At 37.0% G+C, this 13,670-nt stretch overlaps 1 protein-coding gene and 1 non-coding gene across 3 annotated transcripts; both read right to left on the bottom strand.

Annotated features, from left to right (window-relative positions):
• Positions 1-447: 447 nt before the first annotated feature.
• On the bottom strand, positions 448-8,251 carry LOC133547435 (zinc finger protein OZF-like). Of its 2 annotated transcripts, none has more exons than XM_061893116.1 (2): positions 7,846-8,251; positions 448-2,420 (listed from the first exon to the last, which is right to left on the bottom strand). In XM_061893116.1, exons 1-2 carry the CDS (start codon positions 8,030-8,032, stop codon positions 1,105-1,107), a joined length of 1,503 nt encoding a protein of 500 aa, XP_061749100.1. In that variant the 5' UTR covers positions 8,033-8,251; the 3' UTR covers positions 448-1,104. The 2 variants fall into 2 exon arrangements, with proteins under 2 accessions (XP_061749100.1, XP_061749101.1); XM_061893117.1 differs by lacking the exon at positions 7,846-8,251 and adding an exon at positions 5,632-6,296.
• A 3,815-nt stretch (positions 8,252-12,066) lies between these two features.
• Positions 12,067-12,139, bottom strand: trnak-uuu (transfer RNA lysine (anticodon UUU)). The gene has a single exon. It is a non-coding gene; the product is annotated as a tRNA-Lys (tRNA).
• Between the last annotated feature and the right edge of the window lie 1,531 nt (positions 12,140-13,670).

Here is a 13,670-nt window from a genome sequence, read left to right as displayed (position 1 = left end):
ATATTTTTTTTTTTTTTTTTTTTTTTTTTTTTTTTTAATTCTTTACCATTTCTTCTTTATTGTATATTCTCTGGAACAAAAAAATAAAACTCATAATTTGAAAGTTTCCATTCTTCCAAACGCCAAGGAGTTAATTTAAGGAAAACATTTTAAATAATTTTTAAGATGTTTTGCAATTGAAGACAACACTTGTTCGTTCTGTGATAGGGAAACAAATTAAACTTTTTTTTTTTCATGAATGTATGCAAAATAAAGCTCTGTGAGATGATGTACAATATTGGCTTTTGCCTGACATTCCAAACTTTGATTGATATTGTTTTGGGGATGTTAAAAAAGAAAGAAAGAAAAAAAAACGTAAAGTATGTTTAAAACACAATAGTGGGGATTTTTTTTTAACCCACAAATGTATGTTAGTAAAAACAAAACATCCTTCCACAGACAACTCAGCCATTTTCTCTCACTTTTTATTGCATAAACGTACAAGTACATACATATTAAGTTAAAGTATAAAAAAATCACAACACAATCATCATATTACAAAAGAGAGTAGTAAAGATGATTAATAAAATGGATTACAGAGACCCAACAAATGATTCATAAAGTCACACATTTTAAAATTGTATAAAAGACAACTGTTCAAATGATGTATAAAGTAAATAATAATATGCTTCCTGAAGTGGTCCAGAAGATGTTTCAGATGTGAACCAGTAAATATGTATGTCATATAAAGGTGATAATCTATAGGATGATTAATAATTACAAATACATATATGTCACACTTCAATATTTCAAACTATCCAATCTATAAATGTAGAAGCATATTAAAAAGATTGTTGGACAAACAACAATGTCACACATGTTATATGTGCTGATGTTGTTAGAAAGTCAAAATGAAAGTCTGGACAGTTTATTTCAAATCCTGCAGTTTCATTTGCTGCTGCTGTTCTCACCAGCACACTTGTGTTTCTTACACTGCTACTTAGAAGACAATCTTTCACCACACACACTGCAACTCAACACTTTCTCTCCTGGGTGTCTTCTCATGTGTGCTACAAGGCTTGATCGTTCACCAAAGCTTCTGTTGCAGATTCAACAGGAATGTGATTATTCACCAGTGTGTGTTCTCATGTGTACTTTCACATATGTACATGTTGTAAAACCTTTACCACAGATTGAACAAGAAAAAGGTTTTTCACCAGTGTGTGTTCTCATGTGTCCTTTCACATCTGTACTTCTTGTAAAACCTTTACCACAGGTCGAACAGGAAAAAGGTTTTTCTCCAGTGTGTGTTCTCTTGTGTCTTTTCAAATGATTACTTTGTGCAAAACCTTTACCACAGGTTGAACATGAAAAGGTTTTTTCACCAGTGTGTGTTCTCATGTGTCTTTTCACATCCTGACTTTGTGTAAAACCTTTACCACAGATTGAACAAGAAAAAGGTTTTTCACCAGTGTGTGTTCTCATGTGTCCTTTCACATCTGTACTGCTTGTACAACCTTTACCACAGGTCGAACAGGAAAAAGGTTTTTCTCCAGTGTGTGTTCTCTTGTGTCTTTTCAAATTATTACTTTGTGTAAAATCTTTACCACAGATTGAACAGGAAAAAGGTTTTTCACCGGTGTGTGTTCTCATGTGTACTTTCAAATGTTCACTGAGAACAAAACCTTTACCACATTCTGAGCAAGAAAAAGGTTTTTCTCCAGTGTGTGTTCTCATGTGTTCTTTCACATGTTGACGTTGTGTAAAACCTTTACTACAGAGTGAACAAGAAAAAGGTTTTTCTCCAGTGTGTGATCTTATGTGTAATTTCAGAGAACTATGGTATTTAAAGGTTTTGTGACAGTGAGAACAAGTGAAGTGAGTGTTGTCAGTGTGACATGTCTTATCATCTTTAGAGTCTTCATCATCAGTGTCAGGAGAGTGTGACGTTGTGTCCTCACTATCTGATAGTGGAGCTAAGAGCTTGTCTGCTTGTGATCCTCCACAGTGGTCTCCATCAGCTTCTGTTGTCATGTGTTGTGTTGAGCTGCTGCTTGGAGGCTCCCCCCCTCCCCTCTCCTCACTTTCACCTTTCACCTCATCATCTTCACTCTTCACAGGGACACCAGTCACTGGGAACTCCTCCAACCATTTAGGCTGACTGATGCCCTCTTCCTCCTCTTCCTCTCTAATGTGCGGCGCCTCTTGGTCCTCCTCTTCCTCTTTAATGTGAGGGTTCAGTGGGTTCTCTTGCTCCTTAAAGTGAGGAGTCAGTGGATCCTCCCCTTCCTTTTTGATGTGTAAGATCAGTGGGTCCTCCGCTTGCCCTTTAATGTGAAGGGTCAGTTTAACATTATGGGTCTGTGGCGTCTCAACTTCCTCTTTAATGTGGGGGGACTGTGGTTCCTCTTCCTGCTCACGAAAAAGATGTTCTTCGACATCTACGGGACGGGAGAAAACAAACATTCTTGATAAAAGTCCAGCTTTGCTCAGTCACATGAGACATTGTCCTGCACCAACATATGATCTCACAATCTCATCAGTTTCCCCTCACAGCAGTCAGGGTACTTCCAGCTGACACATGCAGAAGACCTTCAGGGGAATGCCTTTTCAGGCCAACATTCAATCCATCTTATTCATATAAAAACATCTTAAAAGTCATTCCTGCAATCCTTAATGGTAGACGCCATACGTGAAAGTGTGCTGTTCTCCCTCTGAATAAGTCATACACACACAGGAAATAATGTACCACATGCCAGCCTCCACGCAGTAGTACTAGTGATGAGCTCCCCCTGCTGGTGGACAATAATTACTGTCATTTTCACATTCATCTTTAGAGACATGTCTGCTCTAAAAATAGCATGAGCATAGTCAACATCCATCCATCCATCCATTTTCTACCGCTTGTACTGTTCGAGGTCATGCATGTTGGCCAAAAAATATGACATCTGTTTTGCTTTCATTTAGATAGTGTCACCACAGTTAAACTGTGAAGAAGTAATCAGATTACTGACTACTCCTTCAAAAGATAACTTGTTTACCTTATTAATAATAGTAATATTGAATTAATTTAAAGTGTTTGTAGACACTCAAAATGCGTTAGAGTGAGAACTGAGAAGACATCAGTCATGCAGTCCACACATTCAATGTGGTAAGCTACATTTAATTATTATAATAATATTAAGTAGATGAAGAAATTCCTGAAAGAATTGTGTTTGAATGCTCCAATGCTGAAGTTGAACTGAAAAGTTGACAGAATGTAGTATGAATGTAAGAATAGTTTGAATGTTGAAGAGTTTGAATCTCGGGAAAACTGGGATTTTTTTAAGTTCTCAAACAAACATGCTTTTTTTGTCCTGACTCAGAGGAATGTTTTGACAGTGGAACGGTTGAAATGGGTTGAACAATGTGAAAGGAGTCATTGCACTAAAGAAGGTTGGAAATAAGGTTAGAAAAAACGGGAATTCCTGTAAAGTTGTTGAATGTGGAAAACTGGTTGTTTGTATTTCCAGGATGAATTGAATGTGTTGAAGGTAGAATGGTTTGAAACATGTGGGAATTGTGGAAATTTGAAAAATGGATAGTTATTTTCAAATGGGGAAAAATGTCCCTAAAAACTGGGAATTCCAGACAATTTCTTTTAATAAGTGTTGAAAGGGAGCACACAATTCCTGAACACACTGAATATTTTGAAGTTGGAACGCTTTGAATCAGATGAAAAATGTGGGAGTTGTGGAACTTTTATTTTATTCCTTTCAATAAGAATTTCATATAAATTTTGGAGAATTTCGGGGGAAGCAGGAATTTTTTCAAAAATGCTAAAAAATGTGAATGTTCTGAATGAGTTGAAATGGTTGGTGTTAGAATTTTTCAGATCGGTTGAGAAATGTTGAAGTCGTAACATTTTTGATTGAGAAATGGTTTTATGGAATTCCTTGAATTTCGGGAAAACCGGGATTTTTCCAATTTAAAAAACACATTTGTTTTCTGTCCTGATTAAGAGAAATGATTTGGCGGTGGAACGGTTGAAGTGGGTTGAAAAATTTTATATTTTCAATTTCCAGAATTAGTGGAATATGTTGCAGGTGGAATTGTTTGAATTGGTTGAAAAATGTGGAAATGGTGGCACTTTGAAAAATGGCTAATTCATTTTGAATGGGGAAAAATGTCACGCAAAACGTGGAATTCTGGCAATTTTTGGAATTTGTCAAGGAAACCCTGCGATTACCGAATAGGCTGAACAGTTTGAAGTTGGAACGGTGTGAATCGGATGAAAATTGTTTAGTTGGGGAACTTTGAAAAATGTACCATTATTTTCAATGACAATTTCATGAAAATTTTGGAAATTTGGGAAAAGCAGAATTCTTTTAGAAAATGCTAAAATATGTGAATGTTCTGAATGAGTTGGAATTTTTCAAATCGGTCAGTAGTAACTTTTTTTTGTTGAGAAATAGTATGATAGAATTCCTGGAATTTTGGGAAAACCAGGAATTTTTCCAGAGAAAAAAACAACTTTGTTTTTTGTCCTCTTTAAGAGGAATGATTTGCTGGTGGAACGGTTGAAGTGGGTTGAAAAATGTGGTCGACACAAAAAAGGGTGAAGAAAGGGATTGAAAAAAATGGGAATTGTGGGTATTCTTCAAAATTTTTTGAACTTGGAAAAATGATAGTTTGAATGTCCAGGTTTAGTGAAACATGTAGAAGATGGAATGATTTGAATCACTTGAAAAAAGTGAAAATGGTGGAAGTTTGAAAAACAGCCAAATTATTTTGAATGGGAACAATTACTAAGCACTTACTTATTCATGTTTCAAGCTATGTTTAGCCTTGTTCTACAGTCCTTCAGTGATAATAATACCTGTAGGAAATGTAATGTATTTGCTGCAATGGAGGATGGTTGAAGGTGTGATGTAAGAAGACACAGTTTGCTGTCGTGACAACTAATTCCTCTGCTCGGCCAACTGAACATCAAAAATACAAATCAGCGGTTAAAAATCTGGACGTTTGGGGTCTTTGTGAGTGGAAAAAATGTAATTTCACAATTTTGCGATACAAGAAGACCTGGCAATAATGTCCCATACTAAATCAGAGTTTTAAGATTTGATGGGCATGAAGGCCTAGTAGTACAAAGTTTAGTTTCTACACAGTTTGGTGAATATATGTATGTAAGTAAAAATGCCTGCGATGAGGTGGCGACTTGTCCAGGGTGTACACCACCTCTGTTGTGATCCGATTCCCGGATCACATCATTTGTCTATATTTGAGTCTTTTGTGTTTCTTGTTTATGGTTTGATTCTTCCGATTCTTAGTTAGTGCACTTCCTAGTTTGTATTGGTCACCATAGCGACTTCATTTGTTCCAACTGCACTGGCGCCCGACGCACACCTGTCTTTGATGACCATTTCTGTATTTATACCTGCTTTTGTTGGGTCTGAGTTCTTCACTTGCTTTATGCAACACTCACGTTTGGTTAAGTTTGTCCTGTTCTGGCTTGCTACGTTCCTCCTTAGCTTCTGTGCGCTCGACACACGCTTCTGTGGACTTTTTACTCAGTGCGAGCGTTTAGCCTAGCTCCCGGTGAGTTGCACGTGCTTTCTTTTGCCTTTGTATCAGTGTTCTTTTATTATTTTATATATTAAATCCAGCTCCTACCTGCTAACTTGCTTGTCTGGTCCCGTGCATCTTGAGTTGACATCCCCACGCATCACAATGTGTTCCGAACGTGACAACCTCCTGCCTGATTGCAGCTGAGATAGGCTCCAGCGACCCCCGGATGGAAAATAGATGGATGGATGGAAGAACAATTCATCTGTTGACTGTTGTCTTATGTCACTTTTGTTAAACTAAAATATTACTTGTTAAACCTTTGTACAAATTTAAAACGATCGCAATGCTAATTTTTGTTAGCCTATCAATGTGGTCGTCCATTGTAGGTTAGCATTAAGCTAGTGGCGCAAAAGCCAACTTTTTCCTTTATGGTTGTATTGTCTTTTGTTTTTTTTAGGTTTATACCAAACTGTATTGTTGATTGAACAAGATTGTTACATGTATGTGCAAGTCTTTTGCAGGCTCCTCAAACACACGGCGGAGAGAGCGTGGCGTCACTCCGGTGGGTGTACGGATGTGTCCAAGGTACGTAGACACAGAAAACTCCCCCACAATGGTAATAAACTTCCTCGTCCTCTACACGTCACAACGACTATTACTGTGAAACATGCAACCGTCCCGTCCTTGAGGCGCCCATTTGAAATAGCGACTAAACTACGAAGTTAAAGTTGGAAAATCCATAATCCACAACACATCTCATCTGCTTGTGTTGTTGTGAATGACATCATCCATGTAGGATTAATGTACAAACAGCACAGCAGTCGCAACTTGAGTCGCTCCCTCCTTTTTTTTTTTTAACCAGCCTCAAATGGCCTCCACACTTCGAGCTGAGAACAGCAGCACACTTCCCCCTTCACAATAATAGGTCTGACTGCGCTAACAAAGGTTTCAAAAAAGCACCTCACACAAGCATGATGAACTTATCCATGCATTGACCCAAAGTACGGGTCAAATTTGTCCAACGATGTATTTCACCAATAAATGTGAGAGATTCTGCATTTAATTAATAAACATTGTATACATTTTTATTTGACAAAAAAGCACAAACTTAAATGGTAGTAAAAAATTAAGTGTAAAAGGTAAAAAATGGAACTAAAAACAATTAAAACATAAAACAAAATTTTACTGTCTTTTTTTATTGCCATTGTTACTTAAATTTATGTGAACTATTTTTTTTTTACTTGTGGTTGATTTGTTACTAACTCATATCCGTTTTTTAAACTATATTTAAAGTTGAGTTTTGGTAATGAAAACAAATACTGGTGTTTTCAAATGAATGAATAATTGTGTAATTGTGATTACAATATCAATCAAAATAATGGCGATTATTATTTTTCCCACAATGGTCCAGCCCTAACTGTACCCTTTTTAAACAAAGGGTGCACAATACAATCTATTCTCCATATTTCATTAACTCAAATTTATCTTTCATGCATCTCAAGAATATAAATATCATTCCATGATGTGCTTTTTCCATCCATCATCCATTTTCTACCTCTTGTCCCTTTTGGGATCACGGGGGGCGGAAGGTGGGCTACACCCTGGAAAATTCCATAAAAACTTTAAACAATGTTTTAAATGTTATCCTAATTAAAAAATATACCCTCCAGTTTGTGGCTATTATAATGAATATTTCTAGAGGATATGCATTTTTACAGCATGTTTTAAAGGGATAGCATTTAAGAAAAAGACTTCTGGGTATATTATATTGATCAACTCATTCTTATTTAGGGGGCTTAGTGAGCGGAATAGAGGTGATCCCATTGACTCCATTGTTAGAATTAGGATAGTTAAGATTTTGCTAATGTTTGTTTCTAACTTAGAATGCATACAAAATAAAAACATATTATTGTCTTACATAAGGATTGTGAAAGACAGGCAAAATAAATAAAAAAAATCAGATCCCCATTGATAATTTTTCTACATCCTGTGAACGGGCTGATGCTGTGGTGAACGTGAGAAAATAAATACATGTCAGGAAAATGCAAATTTCAGCAAAAATGGCTGGAAAAAGTTTTAAAACCTGGTTAAAGATTGTTGGCGGTAAACCCATAAAGGCATGTGCATGTTGTAAAACGATGGTAGAATTAGCTTTATTATTTGAGTTAAGGGGGCCCCGTCATGGGGGCCGCCCCCGGCCCAGCTCTCACTTGTTCCACCACTCTTCATTCTGATTATATTATAAAATGTAAATGTCATTTTCTTGTAATTATTCAAATATAGTGTTAGTAAAGATGTGAGAGTAATAAGTAAACAAACCTGTTCTGTGTAACACAACTTGATGTTTCTTGAAAACAGCGTCCAGTAGTTGATTGTTCTCCTCCTTTGTTCTAGAAAGTTCCGCCTCGTATTCTGCTATCGTTCTTTCTAACACTACAAATATTTCTTCAACGGCAGCAGTTAGTCGCTGATCCACCAACGCTCTCAACATTTGTAATGTAGACATTTTCACACAATCACAACACTTTACTCTCACACTTGATCTCTACTTAGCGATGTGTTGATAACTTCTGTGTCTTCTGTTAGCAGCTAACAAGCTAAGCTAACTAGCCAGCTAAGCTAACTAACAAGCAAAGATAGCACGAGAAGCGGCACAGTGCTTCTAGCGCATCCAGACCACTTTATCCTTAACCAAAGAATCAAAGATGTATTTTATACGACGTAAATATTTCAAACTGGAGAACAAATAATAAGACTGACTTATTAGCGTCTTTCTCCTTCGATGTGCTCTTTCTGATGTCTTCCGTTTACCCCGGAAGCTGGGAATGACGTCACAGCCGAGCGGACGAAGAGGTAGCTCTATATAAGATATTGCCTGCTGTCACTGTTACCATGCTTTTCTTTTACGTAATATTTATTTGAATAACAACGTGATATAAAAGAGTGTTTTGTTTCTAAAAGTAAATTGAAAGTATATCAAACAAAGCTTTAATGTTGGGGTTCAGTGGCGCCCCCCTGCGACATTCATTGCAATGACAAGAGTGAAAGTGCTACAAATTGTAGCGATATTACTGCCTGATTTATTTAAATGTACCCTTCCGCGTGTTTTTATTGTTGTTCCCTTTTATATTGTGATAAAGTCCTTTATTTTCTAAACATGAAAATGTCATACATTCTGAATTCATTACACATCAACTAAAATATTGCAAGCCTTCACACTGGTGTAAATGTAACTTAGATATTGGGTTTCACTATGTAAAGTGCTTTGAGTCACTAGAGAAAAGCGCTATATAAATATAATTCACTTCACTTTTATTATTTCAATATTGCTGATTATGGCATACAGCTTAAGAAAACTCAAAAATCGTATCTCAAAAAATTTGAATATTTCCTCAGACCAAGTAAAAAAGCTGTATGCCATAATCAGCAATATTAAAATAAAAGGCTTGCAATATTTCAGTTGATGTGCAATGAATCCAGAATGTATAACATGTTCATGTTTTTAGTTGCATTACAGAAAATAAAGGACTTTATCACAATATTCTAATTCTCTGAGACAGTCCTGTATTTTTATATAAAAAAACATGAATAAAACATTCAGATGTCACAGAACGTGATGTCGCAGGAGCTCTGTCATTAAAACAAATCGTAAGTCCAGGAAGTGATGTAGTCTTTGCGCATGCGTGGATTTACCGTGTCATGGATTAATTTTAATTTTTTAAAAGTGTGAAACATTAGCTCTAATACACAAAAGTCTCTTTTTTACGTTAAATCCAAATTCTCACTTTGTGTTCATGATTTCAATTTATTAATTCATTCTTGGAAGATTGTACAAAATAGAAAAAGCCCTTAAATTACTATATTTATTGGAATTATTTAAGTGGTTTTAAATAAGCAGGTGTAAGTTTATTTATTTATATATTTTTTTATTTTAATCTTTTTCAAATGGTCTCATATTTACTTTTATTTGAACGGGTTTTGTTTATTGGAGGATTGGATTTAATGAGATGTTTGAAAATATTGAAAAAACATTGACTCCAATTGTATTGAAAGTACCTTAAAGGCCTACTGAAATTAGATATTCTTATTCAAACAGGGATAGTAGGTCCATTCTATGTGTCATACTTGATCATTTCGCGATATTGCCATATTTTTGCTGAAAGGATTTAGTAGAGAACATCCACAATAAAGTTCGCAACTTTCGGTGCTAACAGAAAAGCCTTGCCACTACCGGAAGTCACATACGATGACGTCACATGTTGATGGCTCCTCACATCCTCACATTGTTTTTAACGGGAGCCTCCAACAAAAAATGCTATTCGGACCGAGAAGAAGACAATTTCCCCATTAATTTGAGCGGGGATGAAAGATTTGTATTTGAGGATATTGATAGTGACGGACTAGAAAAAATAAAACAAGTTAAAAAAAAAAAAAAAAAAAAAGGCGATTGCATTGGGACGGATTCAGATGTTTTTAGACACATTTACTAGGATAATCCTAGGAAATCCCTTACCTTTCTATTGTGTTGCTAGTGTTTTAGTGAGTTTAATATTACCTGATAGTCAGAGGGGTGTGTCCACGGGTGTCTTGACACCAGTCTCTCAGGGGAGTCGACGGCAGCTTTATGGACGGCACAAGCTCAGCTGATCTCCAATAAGATGCGACTTTTTACCACAATTTTCTCACCGAAACCTGCTGGTTGACATTCGGTCGGGATCCATGTTCGCTTGAAAGCGCTCTGATCCATAGTAAAGTTTCACCTCCGGGAATTTTAAACAAGGAATCACCGTGTGTTTGTGTGGCTAAAGGCTAAAGCTTCCCAACTCCATCTTTCTACTTTGACTTCTCCAATATTAATTGAACAAATTGCAAAAGATTCAGCAACACAGATCTCCAAAATATTGTGTAATTATGCGATTAAAGCAGACAACTTCTAGCTGTGTGTGTGTGTGTGTGTGTGTGTGTGTGTGTGCAGCGCTCATATTTCTTAACAGCCCGTGACGTCACGCGTACACGTCATCATTACGCGAGGTTTTCATGAAAAAACTCCCGGGAAATGTCAAATTGCTCATTAGTAAACTAAAAAGGCGGTATTGGCATGTGTTGCAATGTTAATATTCCATCATTGATATATAAACTATCAGACTGTGTGGTGGCTAGTAGTGGCTTTCAGTAGGCCTTTAATGTGTCTATACATTGTTTATGTATGTTTAATTGTTCAATAAAAAATAACATACATACTCAGAAGCAAAACTTCAAAAAATAGTAACAAAAATGAGCAGAAGCATTTCAATCATAAGAAGAAGTGTCTATTTTTGAACTAACACAACTATGAAGCAAATGATACAATCCCTTGTATTGTCTCATCTTGACTCCTGCCCAGCAATCTGCTCTAATGCATCTAAACGAGATCTAAATCAAATCCAGTTTACCCAAAACAGAGCTGCCAGACTAGCTCTCCATTGCTCATTTAGGACCGGCATTGAGATCATGCATCATGAATTGTGTTGGATGACAGTTGCTGAAAGACTAGCCTGTAGTTTGATTCTATTTTTAAAAAACAACATTTATAAATACCATAAACCTTAAGCTTGCTGCCAGGAATCCTAGCATCAGTTGTCACACAACTTTCCATCATTTTTATTTTGGACAACCGTTGTTACGGCTATTCTGTTGTTCCAAAAAGTTACAAAAAAATAAAAATAAAGATTGCAGAGTTGCCTTGAGGAGGAGGTTTATGACGCACTAAATTCTTCAATAAGATACTTCCAGATTCAAAATGTTGATCATTTATTTTCTCAAACAAAACAATTTCTGCGTGGTTGACTTTCTATATAATGGAAATAACTTATTTAGTGTAAACAAACTATATCACTCATCACTCCTTCAGCATGACGGACAGACCAAGGCAGCGCCCAGCTGTGCTGTCTTCTTAATTATAGGAGGAAGAAGTGGCTCACCAGGAGGAGTGTGAGCAGCTGAACACGATAATAATTCATCTAAACATCCAATAATCAACATCATCATTGGCATTGGATTCCATTGTCAAAACACTTAATAAATAAATATAAATAGGCTCCAAGAACTGTTATTTTGTTTAACGGTGTATCTTTCCTCATGCCAATGTTTGGTATTTAACTGACGCTTTCATCGGGCTGTTTCAAACACAAATTTGTTGTCTTAAGGGTTTGTCTTGGACTGTATAACTTGAAGGTGAGAGTAATAAAGCTGGGCTCAGTGTGATGTGAAGGTGCATCTAACACACCTACAGCAAAATATTAACCACAACTTTTTCCATACAGTTACACTGTCTAACTATTTGACTTTAAAGTATTGCGTTTAATCCTTCAAATGATCACATTAACGCTCTCCCACCTGATCTAAAGTGGATGTGAGAGAGGTTTTTGGTTTCAGTTTTTCAAATGAAATTGAGAAAACGCAATCACTGTTAAAAACTATTCAAATTTAATACAGGTACAAGGACTGCTACCACGGGGCAAAGGGATGTATTTTAAGAAGTGTAAAGAGGTTAACATCAGCCACTTGAACAGGGACTTGAACCCTGGACCCTCAAATTAAAAGTCTGATGCTCTGCCAACTGAGCTACCCAGGACCTTGTCAACGCTGATATGTCCAACATCTGAGAGAACATCCATATTGGCAATCTCAGGTGAAGGTGAATCAGTCAGCATGTTCAGTGACAAGCTGGCAATTATCCATCCATCCATTTTCTACCGCTTATTCCCTTTTGGGGTCGCGGGGGGCGCTGGTGCCTATCTCAGCTACAATCGGGCGGATGGCGGGGTACACCCTGGACAAATCACCATCTCATCGCATGGCCAACACAGATAGACAGACAACATTCACACACTAGGGCCAATTTAGTGTTGCCAATCAACCTATCCTCAGGTGCATGTCTTTGAGGTGGGAGGAAGCCGGAGTGAACCCACGCATTCACGGGGAGGACATGCAAACTCCACACAGAAAGATCCCGAGCCTGGGATTGAACCCAGGACTGCAGGACCTTCGTATTGTGAGGCAGACGCACTAACCCCTCTTCCACCGTGTAGCCCTTGCCAGAAGCATTTTACTTCAATTTTTAGTGGAGGTTAGCTGCAACAGGTAGAGCTGCTGAAGGCCCAGGCTGCAACAAATAGAAGGTCACTAGATTTTAAAGTCCAACATAAGCAGTCAGTAAAGCCCTGTTTTGGTAGTAAGCCTCATGTAAACTGTGTGTTCCTTTGGCCTAAGATGTTTATGATATACAACTTGTACTACAGTAAAATCAGGCTTCACATAGGGCTAGTGGTGCAATGGATAACGCGTCTGACTACGGATCAGAGGATTCGAGTTTACAGATGAGAAGATTCTAGTTTCAACTCCTGTCTATCTTGTTGTTATTTGTCAATTGAACTGAAACAAAATTCAGTACCATTTCTTAGGGACTGTTTTTTTGCTTTTAAAATAAATATCTACTAACTGGAACATGCATAATTTGTCTTTTTTATTATGAATAGATAACTGGAAGTTGTATCTGTTGTTATACTCGGGACATTCAATCAGAATAAAGTGGGTGAGGAAAAAGGTGAAACAATACAAATCTTACCTGAGCACGCCTTCCTCTTGTTAGAGTAAAACATGTTGGGGCTTGGTCACTAGCATTCAAACAAGATGTGACTATTCTGTCTATGAACATGAACAGGGAAGCAAACACATTATCAGTCTGGATGGTTTATTACAGCTGTGATGGTATAGTGGTTAGTACTCTGTGTTGTGGCTGTAGTAACCCTGGTGTGACTCCGGTTCATGGCACTTTACCCTTTCTTCAAGCTGTACTTTTTTGATGATGATTTTTGATAAAAATAAGTTTCTTGTTCCCTCTGGTAAGTGGTTGAACAAGATGTGAAACCAACCAGGTACTCTGGCGAAATTAAACATATCTATTTGATGTCATTACAGTATTGTCCTTGATGCATCATTTAATATGACTGATGTGTGCTTTGTGCTGTTACTTTATCCCTTGGTAAAATTGCATTATAAGCTCAGTCAATCGATCAATACTTTCTTTCTTTAGTTTATTTCGAATATGAACGTACTTACGGGCTTCACGGCGCAAGAGGGGTTAGTGCGTCTGCCTCACAATA

Source organism: Nerophis ophidion, unplaced genomic scaffold (genome assembly GCF_033978795.1).
Source record: "Nerophis ophidion isolate RoL-2023_Sa unplaced genomic scaffold, RoL_Noph_v1.0 HiC_scaffold_100, whole genome shotgun sequence".
Classification (NCBI taxonomy): domain Eukaryota; kingdom Metazoa; phylum Chordata; class Actinopteri; order Syngnathiformes; family Syngnathidae; genus Nerophis; species Nerophis ophidion.
This window is presented reverse-complemented; position numbering and strand designations above follow the sequence as displayed.

Excerpts from the sequence above, each read along its gene's own strand:
- LOC133547435 (XM_061893116.1), bottom strand. The coding sequence starts at position 8,032 with ATGTCTACATTACAAATGTTGAGAGCGTTGGTGGATCAGCGACTAACT. Across the intron at positions 2,421-7,845 it reads AGTTGTGTTACACAGAACAG|ATGTCGAAGAACATCTTTTT; the intron begins GTTTGTTTACTT and ends CCCGTCCCGTAG.